Source organism: Sinocyclocheilus anshuiensis, unplaced genomic scaffold, assembly GCF_001515605.1.
Source record: "Sinocyclocheilus anshuiensis isolate Anshui unplaced genomic scaffold, SAMN03320099.WGS_v1.1 scaffold111, whole genome shotgun sequence".
Taxonomy (NCBI): domain Eukaryota; kingdom Metazoa; phylum Chordata; class Actinopteri; order Cypriniformes; family Cyprinidae; genus Sinocyclocheilus; species Sinocyclocheilus anshuiensis.
This window is the reverse complement of record NW_015552549.1, coordinates 474873-485904: the sequence shown is the minus strand read 5'-3', so window position 1 is coordinate 485904 and position 11032 is coordinate 474873. Positions and strand designations below refer to the sequence as shown.

Sequence of the window (11032 nt, the reverse complement as noted above, 5' to 3'; positions counted from 1 at the left end):
AACCCTCGCCGCTGGCATCAACCTTCCCCCACGCAGGTTTGTCTAGGCCTATACATCTGAAAGCACAAGTGGTCAAATCAAATCTGTTTAAGTATTGAAAGGGGTTTCTTAATCATGTGCATGTGCTACTTCTCAGGGTGATTCTGCGGTCCCCATATGTAGCTGCAGAGTTTTTAAAGAGAAGTCAGTACAAAAAGATGGTGGGTAGAGCAGGATGAGCAGGTATTGATGCCATGGGTGAGAGTATCCTGATCCTGCAGGACAAAGATATAAACATGGTAAAGAACACAGATTTTTAAATATCATATCATATATCATATAATATCATATGAGGCATGAATATAATTTCACATATATGTAAACATATAATTAAACGCAACATGAGCTTTATGTTATGCATTTTAAAAATATATTTTAAAAATATATTTCAATATATTTAACAGTGTTTCACATATATGTGAATATATTACCTTTCTGTATGGGAAAACATTGGGATTTTACTCAAAATATTTGAAATGGATTTTAAATGTGGGTCAAGATTGGTTATACTTATGTGGCCCACATATCTATATTTGACATCTGGGCCAAATACTACATTTGACATCTGGCCCATGTCTTGTGTGCCGTCTTAAACCCGGTACCATCTCTGCCAAACCCGGGCCATGTTTGGCCCACATGCTGTATGCCAGTGCCGGATGAATGCCAGTTGTGCCAGATGCATGCCAAATCTGGGCCAAATTTGTTTGCTGACTGGGTATATATATATATATATATATATATATATGTATGTGTGTGTGTGTGTGTGTGTGTTTTGAGAACATTTTGTTTTATAACAAATTATTTATATTATAACAATATAAAGTGAATATTTGTTACTTTATTGCACATTTACATAAAATCTTAAATGTTTGTTGGGTGCTCGAGGCGCCAAAATACAATTCGTTCGCAACAAATCTAAACAGATTGCTCACAAAATTATCATAATTTTAAAACGCCACAAGCAGTAGTGGAGGAGCAGCAGGGGCTGCATAGGTGGCAGACCATAGCAGGCACATAATTGGCTGTCTCTAAAGGGCATGACTGTGACAGCTGCTTCAGCCTGACATATTTCACAGTGACCTCTCCAGAACCTTTAGAGCATTGTTACCTGGACATCACACCTGTGTCATGGGTCTTCAATATTACTCATCTCTTCCTTTTTAAAGGGGTCATGAACATCCTTTATTATTTTGTATTGTGCTCTGAGGTCCACTTATAACGTTATCAAGATTTTTACATAAAAAAACATCATAATTTACAAGTAATAGGCTATTTTCTGTCCTGTTTTGATCCCCCTCATCAGAACGCTCTGTTTGAATAGACGTGGCGGATTGTAGACTCTGAAGTAAACGCCCACTGCTATGATTGGCTAACAGTTGTGTATGTTTGACAGGCTACATCCTTGGCCGCTGCTGTGATTTAGGTTAAAAATGCATAAATACTCAGTACATATCAAATGATCTGTAATAACAGACAAAGCAATAGTGACCATGTAATAAAAAGAGTTGCTCAGACTTGTGTGTTGCGACATCGGATCCAATATAGTCGCCACAGCATCGTCTTTTGGTTTCAGTCTTTCTGAAAATCCTGCGTTGAATTGTGCTTTGTTTGCAGACAAATCCATGATATGAAGTGAACAAAGGACCAAGTTCTTACTGACACGGTCTGGATCTTCATTAAAAATTAAGTTCATCCACTCTTTCCTAACGTTGCGATCAGAAGGAAGGTGATGCAAAGACTGTGTTTTTCCACAACTTAGCACTGTACAGCGTCTTGTTGTCTTCGGAGCCATCTTTATCGTTTGATTTCTGCATAGAATCTGCGACCTGCGTTTGCCTCTCTCGTTATTTACACTGCATGCACAAATCGTGGGAGGGGCTAAGCAGGCAGTGATGTAGAAGCAGGCGTTGATCTTCTGCAGAGGCGGGGTTTAGCCACACTGTTATGTCATATAGTGGTACATTCCACAACCAGTCGTTTTGGCAGTTTGGCTTCAATTTAAGCTGTTTTTAAACTAACGAGAAAGTTTTGAGTTCTGAAACTTACAGGATATTTTTATAGTACAATGACTTTTTATATTTCAAAAGATCAAGGAAATTTTTATGTTTCAGTTCATGACCCCTTTAAGACTAAGGCCTATTAGTTGACCATAGGTTTTACCGTTTGCTTTTAATTTTGTACCATTTTTAATTAACTTTTTGCCTTCACTTGTGTGACAAATGGTTTAAAAAATTACAAAAATTCCATCTCATAATTAATATGAGCTGATAAAAGCTGATTATGTAATAAACGTTTGAGGAAAAACTGTTTATGATTGAGTATAGCATGTTGCACCTCAGGACATATCAACGATTGAGCTGTACCAGAGATGAAAATCACAAACGGATGCTGACAGAGATGTGGAAAAAAAAATGTACAATGTGACCTGCTCCTGCGTCGCCATTCTGTTTTGCTTATAATTTGATCTTTTCACAGTGCCTTTAACTTTTCCACCTTTGTCTGTGTGAGTAACGAGTTCCTCTGGGAGGCTGAGTCTGAATGTTAAGCAGCTCCCAAAAAAGTGCCATTGGAATCTACAGCTGAATGAAACGAGTGTGAATTTTTTGTAACTGGAGCTTCACTTTAATAATAGACTGTAAGATCACCATGTCAAGAACAATGCAGGTTTAGATGTGTATCTATACGTCAAAAAGAAACCATATAAGTAGATGTAGAAACACCTAGGTGATCAACAATTGACTGCTCTGTACTCGGTGATGATCACAAAAATAAATAACAGGCAACTCAGCATTGAAAAAAAAATGATTAAAATATATATACAAGTAATTTTCAAATATGTAGTTTACAGTTATGTGTTAATCATACGCTCTTGAATTTTATCCATCACTACCATGCCATTGTCTACATGTCTTCATTCTGTCTACATATTCTAATATGCAGGCAGTTAGCCTATTACAGTTATATTTGGAACTGATTAGTTTGCATATGCAAATGAGAACTATCTTTGTCATTTGTTTCTTGAGTGAACCACACTCTCTCTGGGCTCAAATTCAGTTCCATACCACTCATTAAACACTGCTTTTGGATCAGGTTTCCATGGGAACTTGAGAGGAGGGAAGGAAACATTCTGATTGCCTCAATCTTTTGCCTATTTTTAAATAAGTTGGAGTTCAAGTGTAATACAGCGGGTCCAAAACTCAGTAAATTATTAATTATTTAAGTAATTTCGTTATATAATTCTTAATTTAGAAAAGAATGCAAAATAAAAGCATTTTTACCAGACTTTTGGACCCTTCACTATGTAGGGATGTAACGATTCACTCAACTCACGATGCGATACAATTTCACGATACAACTTTCTCACGATTTTTTAAACAAGAATTTAAGACAAATTATAAATGAAAAGTTGTCATTTTGTTATTTTTCAGACAAAATGCTAAATTATATCAAATAGCAAAACTAAATGGAAATTGTTAAACAAATCCCAAGTCAAATAAATAAATAATACCAATAAAAGAAATATCTTGATATAAACAAACTAGGCTTTGCCTGTGCTTTTTCCATTTAAAATTAGAGGCAACCTCTGCATTTTAATCACGGTCCAAACAAAGATGCAGCATGCATGCAGCATGAGCAGTTTTTGATTTAAATTAGATTTTATAATTTGGAAGCAAAAACAGGATGATCATCTGACTTTAACTTTGTGAAACTCTTACTACATAAAACATCTGGATGAAACAACAGCAGACATGCTGAATTAAAATGCAAATTCTGACAGTAGGTGGCGCTTATGGAACAGCCACAATATAGCGTTTCCTTGGTTACTGCTGTAAACAAAGCAGTTAATAGGCATTATACAGAGGCAAGCCATCTAAACTTTACTGAAGACTGTCAATTCTTCTCAGAGAGAGATACATACATATAAAACCCCATGCCCAGTTGTATTGCGATTCGCTTAGCATCTCAACCGACTTGAAACGTCACATATTTTTTTACAGATTTTCAACCGGCTCGGGGTGCATCGTTACATCCCTACTACACTGTAATGATGGTGTAGCTAAAGAATTGTGGTTATATATAAAATATTGGGTTATCTAATTAATAATATTAATAATATACATTTTATTAATACATTTAATAATATTAATAATTATATGTTAGGTATAAATTGTCTTGAACAGCTAAATTTGTGCCAATGCAATGTCTTTCAATCAATCAATCAATAACTTGGAACAGTTTAAAAGATAAAGGTGAACATGTGTTTTTTGTTTTTACAGCCCATTCCAAAGAGGATTCGGATTTGACCTGGGCCCAGCGTAAACTAACCCAGCAGATCGTAGAGGAGAACCAGACATCAAGTACACCCAGAGCTGGTGAGTGAAACCCTGAGCAGTTCTCTCTCGCTCTTATTATTCGCCTGTCTCTCTGTATCACATCTCTCCATATCTCGCTATCTTTCCCCCTGCCTCCTCATTCTGTGAAATTATGCAGACAGGTGCCCTCTTCACAGTCAAGCCCCCTTTGAGGCTTGTGTTACTAAGCAACGGAATCTCTAATTTCAGAACAGAGGATAGTCTGTTTTAAGCATTCAAAGTGTGCCACTTTAGAGAGATACGTCATATGCCCTTTTTGTCCTTCAATCAACTCCGCAAATCACTCATCCCCAGAGGTGTTTCTCTTTTTCATTTGTTTTCTTTTTTTTCCTCTTCCACCATCCATCTCACTCACTTTCTCACCTGTAGAAACTAAAGATTATGAGTGTTTTTTTCACCAAAACAGTTTTCAGTGCCTTGTGTAGGTTGCAACTCTTTCTGAATTTTATACATGATAATATTGTCAGTGACGTTAATTATATTTTACAGACTGCATGCGATTCACTTCAATAATGTAAAACACATTAAAGATTATTTTTTGTAATGCAGAGAAAATATTGCCAACGGTTATTTGCTTGCACTGTTCATACATCACATGTGGCTTGTTTGAAGTTATTAAATTTTTTATTCACATTTATTGCTTCATCTGTGTAGCGAATCAGCTCATGGGGAAATATGAATAATTAATCATAGGCCTGGTGTCGTTGCAGACATCCTGGCATCCAGTTTATTGGGTGAGGGGACTGTGACGATTTGTTCATCTAATGAATAACTGATTTGTTAAATCAAATGAAAAATTGTGTGTTTGATTGGTCCAGACGCTACATCTGTATATGTTATTATCTATGCTTATATATTATTACTATTTATTGAAAGTTGTTTGCAATGCTTTCTAGAAAATAAATGTTTAAAAACAGCTAACCAAGATATCAGCGGTAGCGTAGGCTGAGCAGATTGGTTTTGGAAGACAAATGTAATAAAATGCAATGCTCTAAAAGCTCTTCAAATCATTACACCCCTTTAATTATTTATAAATCCTTCTGATTTATGAAATTCAATAAAGAAGTCCTTGGTAAATGTAATCTTAAATGTAACTGAGCAGCTATTGATTCCAGCTGTGCATCAAGATAACAGATTTAATAGTATTGCTCAGATTAATCAAGACAAATTTCCCATTGCATTTGACATTATCTAGTGAAATAGAATTTAAAAATAAGCAAATTCTATGCAATTTCAAAATGTGAGAAGTTTAAAAACAGAAAAGCTGTGATTGTTAATCAGTGCATTTAAAGAAGTGTAATTTTCTCCCTCTTCTCTTTATTTCATGACTGTTTATTAGACAGCTGACCTCTTTAAGGCAGTCAAAGCAAGAACCGTCTTCACGCTGATTGCATCTCAAGAAGCTGTGGGCTAAAGTATTACCAGTCCTCCAATGTAACTAGGCCCACTCTTCCTGGCCTCTCTGCACTATTACAGATTAGCTAAAAGGCTGGTCAATTCAACTGCCACTTAGTTACCACAGACAAAAGCTTCTTAACAACCTTAAGTTAAATGGAGCGCATTGCCTTGATAAGGACTACATCAGTGAAGTAAGAAAGTACAACACTAGATAGATCAGTGTATTCACGGATTAAATACAGTTTACCTTGCCTTCTTTTTGTTTGTTTGCTTGTTTTTCCCCTCCCACAGTATACATCTGAATGTGTGGTTAGATCTTACCATGTCAGCCACAATTTTTTAGGGCCATAAGAAATGCTACGTAAAACAGAATAAGGTTTAATAGCCACTGCGTTGTCAGATGCAAAACCTTGATCTTATGTGACCTTTAATGTAAGCGTTAATGTGCTAAATGTTATTATCACCAGAGCTGTCAAGTTTTTCTCATAGTGTTTGAAGGGGTTGCGGTAAAGTGTTAGCCTTGCTTTTTAGATTGCATAGTTTCTCTGTGCTGTATTCCTGGTGGTCTTTTAACCCCTGTCTCTATTCTCTAATATGTTCACTTTTCCACCCAGCTATCCATGAATTTCCAGAGGACATCTTCACTAAGGGACAGAGGAGGCATGGGGCAATTCTACTGCATGTGTTTTGTGTAAGTATACCACAGTACAGTGAGAAATGTATGATGCAGTGATTGATTGTATAATGCAAAGTACACAACCGTTCAAAAGTTTAGGGACTAATAAGATTTTTTTTTTTGAAAGACATCAATATTTTTATTCAACAAGGTTGCATTAAACTGGTCAGATGTGACTGTAAAGAAGATCTCTGTTTTAAATAAATACTGTACTTTTGAATGTTCTATTCATCAGAGAATGCTGAACATATACAGTATGTATTATGATTTGCACAAAAAAAGCAGCTGTTTTCAACATTAATATTAATATGAAGTGTTTCTTCAGCACCAAACCACATATTGGAATGTGACACTGAAGACTGGTGAAATGATGCCAAAAATTCAGCTTTGCCTTCACATGAATAAATTACATTTTAAAATATATTAAAATAGGAAATAGTTATTTTAAATTGTAGTAATAATTCACAGTAGAACAGTATGTTTTTATGACAATATTACCATTTTAACTGTATTTTTTATCAAATAAATCCAGCTTTGGTGCGCATTAGAGATTTTAAAAGCATTAAAAACATAACCGACCCCAAACTTTTGAACGGTAGTGTACATTTCCTTTTTTATTTGTTTTAGTAGAAGTTTTAATTTGTACTTGAATTCTAGTTTCACTTGTAGAATTATAGTTTGTAATTTGATTAGATAAACATATTTGTTTACTGGATGCATAGCAAAATTCAAAATAATGATATAACTAAAGCTGAAAGACTTCATTCAGTACAGTCTTTGATAGCACTGTTATTGGTCTTGTGCTATCAAATTGGTGTTTGTAAAGGTTAAGTAATGGATCTATTGTGTGCTCTTGTGACCACAGGCAGTTTACATGTTTTATGCCCTTGCTATTGTCTGCGATGTCTACTTTGTCCCCTCTCTGGAAAAAATCTGTGAGGTGAGTGTAGTTTGTTCCTACTGGCAGGAATCTCAGTGTTCCTGGGAAATATCAGAGCATATTCTGAGCTGGAGTTTGTATTTTCAGAATCTGCACCTCAGTGAGGATGTTGCAGGTGCCACTTTCATGGCAGCAGGCAGCTCCGCCCCTGAGCTTTTCACATCTTTGATTGGTCAGACCTCTAGCAATGTTTCAATAAGCTGTTGCTGTAAATAAGTCGTCAATAAGTAATTGTCTCTTCATATCAGGTGTGTTCATCACCAAAGGAGACCTGGGGGTGGGAACTATTGTGGGATCAGCTGTCTTCAACATCCTGGTCATCATCGGAGTTTGTGGAATATTTTCTGGACAGGTAGTATATGCATATTTATTACTTTAAATATGAAACGTTACAGATTCTCGTGACTTTCCACCGTTCCTGCTTCACAGACCATCACTCTGACCTGGTGGCCGCTCTTCCGTGACTCTATCTACTACATCCTCTCTGTGTTGGCCTTGATTCTGGTAAGCAGGAGTATGACTGTGTCTGTAGGTTAAATTTATAGTCAACCCTAATTTATTTTTGTGTTTTTTTGTGTATTTCAGATCATATATGACGAAAAAGTAATTTGGTAAGTATACCGAAATCATCATAAAGGAGGTGTAATAATACTCATTGACATTTAAGTGAACTGGGCTAATAGAATGATCATATAATATAACTTTTGCAGGTGGGAGACTATAATGCTCATATCAATGTATGGAGTTTACATCCTTATCATGAAGTGAGTATTTAACATGTTTATTTATTATATACAAGAACAGTCAAAATGTAAGTTATGTTAATGAAACTAGATATATTGTACTATATACTGCATATAGTATACTGTATATTTATTTTTAACATACTGTACATGTAATTTTCACATGATATAATACGAGTTTCTGTGTGTTCCTTTCAAGGTTTAACAGTCAGATTTGGGGCTGGGTGGAGCAGAGGTTTGGTATCCCAGGTCAGCCGTGTTTGGTGAGCAGTCTGCGCAGAGATGTGTCGGTAGGAGAGGCAAGCTCACACTGTGACACCTCCATGATCCTCTTGAAGAAAGGTGTGTGTGGGTGGAGGGTGGAGCTGTGTGGATCATACGGAGTGCTTGTGCATTATAAAGTATCACGTCTCTCTCTCTCTCTCTCTCTCTCTCTCTCTCTCTCTCAGGTCAGAATGCGGGTGGCCAGGACTCCCCGGTGGTGATGGTGGATGAGTTGATGAGTCTACACCCTCACCAGTTCTCTTTCTCAGAGGCAAGCCTCCGTGTCATGATCACGCCCCACTTCTCCCCCCGCACTCGCCTCAGCATGGCCGGACGCATGCTCATCACTGAGGTACTGGCTACATGCTTGCTTGCTTTGTGCATGTCTGGATGGGACAACAGCACCTCCGTTTCTCAACCAAGAATATGAACTATCAGGCTTATTTGATGGACTGTATGAATTATAGGAAGCTATAAGGAGTTCCAATTTATTCTTTATTAGTGATCTTTATTAATTATCCAGGGGATAATTTTTTTTTCTTAATCTTTTTTTGTCTTGTTTTCCAGTAAAATATTCCAATGTCCTTAAAACAAAATAAAATTAATTTGAGAAATAAAATTGATAAGATATTAAGACTAGAGCGAGAGAATACACTACTGTTCAAATGTTTGGGGTTGAATAGATTTTTTAAATGTTTTTGAAAGTAGTCTCTAATGCTCACCAAAGCTGCATTTATTTGATCACAAATACAGTAAAAACAGTAATATTGTGAAATAAAATTAAAATTTAAAATAACTGTTTTGTATTTTCATATATTTTAATATAATTTATTCCTGCAATGGCAAAGCTGAATTTTCAGCAACATATTTTCTCTAGTCTTCAGTGTCACGTGATCCTTCAGAAATCATTTCTTATTATTATTCATTTCAGGTGTTGTCTTGCTTACATTTCTTTTATTATCAATGTTGAAAACAGTTGTGCTACTCAGTAAATTTTAAAAGAACAGCATTAATTTTAAATAGAAATATTTTGTAACATTATAAATGTCTTTACTGTTATTAATTAATCCAACCTTTTATGAATTCTTGCTTAGTATAGGTATTACATTCTTTTAAAAAAGCATATCTTTAATTTTTTTTTCTCCATTAAAAATTTGTTTTCCTTGTTTTAAGCAGAAATCAAAAAGTTTGAGCAAAAATAACATAAAAAAAAGCTTCTTGAGGTTTATGCTTAAAATGAGATATTATTGCCTTTGAGATAAGAAAAAACTTGATTCAGTACACATGCTCATTAAGTCTTACTATCATGTTATTGCTTGTAACTGTTATTGCTTGTTTAAATTATGATATATATATATCTCTATATAGATTAAGAAAAAACAATCAGTGCTTCTAAAATTAGGAGAGGTAAATATGGACATGAATGAGAATCGATAACATTCAGTAAGAAATATGAAATAACATTTTTGTTCTCAGGAGAAACATGTGAGAAGCAGGACTGTTAGTTTGAGCTCATTTATTATTATTGCTGTCTTGGAGAATTATTAAAGAGATTTCATTTATGGTTTCTCTTTCCTATGGGTCCGTTAATACGACCCTTCAGCTGTAACTTCTGCAACAGGTAGGATTTGTGACTGATCCAATCCTTAGATCATCTGCTATTTCCTGTATAACTGAAAGTTTGCTCTTCAAATGTCAGCAACAGTATTTCTTCCTAGGTTCAGGCATCCTCAGACACTACTCCTAATTTCCATTTTTGTTGAGACCCCTTTAACCTTATGTAACCATTCTGTTGTTTGTTTGAGCAAATGCTTTATTCCATCTACAGTCGTTCACATGACTTGCTTGTTGGCTTGACTCTTGCAGCTCTTGCATGTCATCTCTACGACACTCTAATGGACTGTGCTTTACCTTGGTCTTGCGATGTGCTCAGCAAGCTTGTCTCTGAAACTCTGTCCTCCCCATTTCTCATCTAACTGAATCTCATTCATTTGAAGGGGTTCACATTGGGTCTCCTGTTCTCCAACCCTGCAGTGTCCGACTGTACATCTCTCACATCTTCTGTCTGTAATCCACAGAGGCAGAGACTGATTAGAAACAGGAGCCCTGGAGACAGCAGTGGCAGCGGAGCAGGGGACACTCCTGGCCAAGATGGTCCAGGCATGGAGGGGGTTCCTTGGGGTCTGGAGAACGGAGGGGCCCTTGAGAGTGAAACACAACCCCTGGAGGAACCCAGACAGAGGGGCCAAGGTGGAGATTTAGAACGAGTAGCAGACATAGAGGACACACAACCTAAAGATGAGGAGGAAGAGGATGAAGAAGAGGCAGATGAAGAACAACACTTCAGACCTCTTACTGTGCCAGGTGAGTGAATATTAATGAAAATGAATCACATATTTTTCTCAAACTATTCTGGATCAATCCATAAAAGAATCATAAATTAAATTAGCATCCAGTTAATTAACATCCAAATAACAGCAGTTTCTTTATCATGAATATTTTTTAAGAAATTCATATTTATATTATATTATATTATATGCATTTATATACTGAACAAAATATTAGTGCAGAAACAGTTTTGTTGTGTGTGTGTGTGTGT

The 11032-nt window shown here is 36.0% G+C and overlaps 1 protein-coding gene across 2 annotated transcripts in view; it reads left to right on the top strand.

Annotated features, from left to right (window-relative positions):
- Positions 1-11032, top strand: part of slc24a6a (solute carrier family 24 member 6a) — a 15783-nt gene that overhangs the window by 1315 nt on the left and 3436 nt on the right. Inside the window, exons 2-12 of one of the 2 annotated variants that reach the window (XM_016454908.1) lie at positions 4317-4412; positions 6425-6501; positions 7352-7426; positions 7514-7598; positions 7675-7778; positions 7856-7930; positions 8012-8037; positions 8137-8190; positions 8369-8511; positions 8619-8704; positions 10512-10797. In XM_016454908.1, coding sequence (XP_016310394.1) covers positions 4317-4412; positions 6425-6501; positions 7352-7426; positions 7514-7598; positions 7675-7778; positions 7856-7930; positions 8012-8037; positions 8137-8190; positions 8369-8511; positions 8619-8704; positions 10512-10797 — 1107 coding nt within the window. Of the gene's footprint in view, positions 1-4316; positions 4413-6424; positions 6502-7351; positions 7427-7513; positions 7599-7674; positions 7779-7855; positions 7931-8011; positions 8038-8136; positions 8191-8368; positions 8512-8618; positions 8786-10511; positions 10798-11032 lie in introns of both variants that reach the window. The other variant, XM_016454907.1, reaches the window with a different exon arrangement.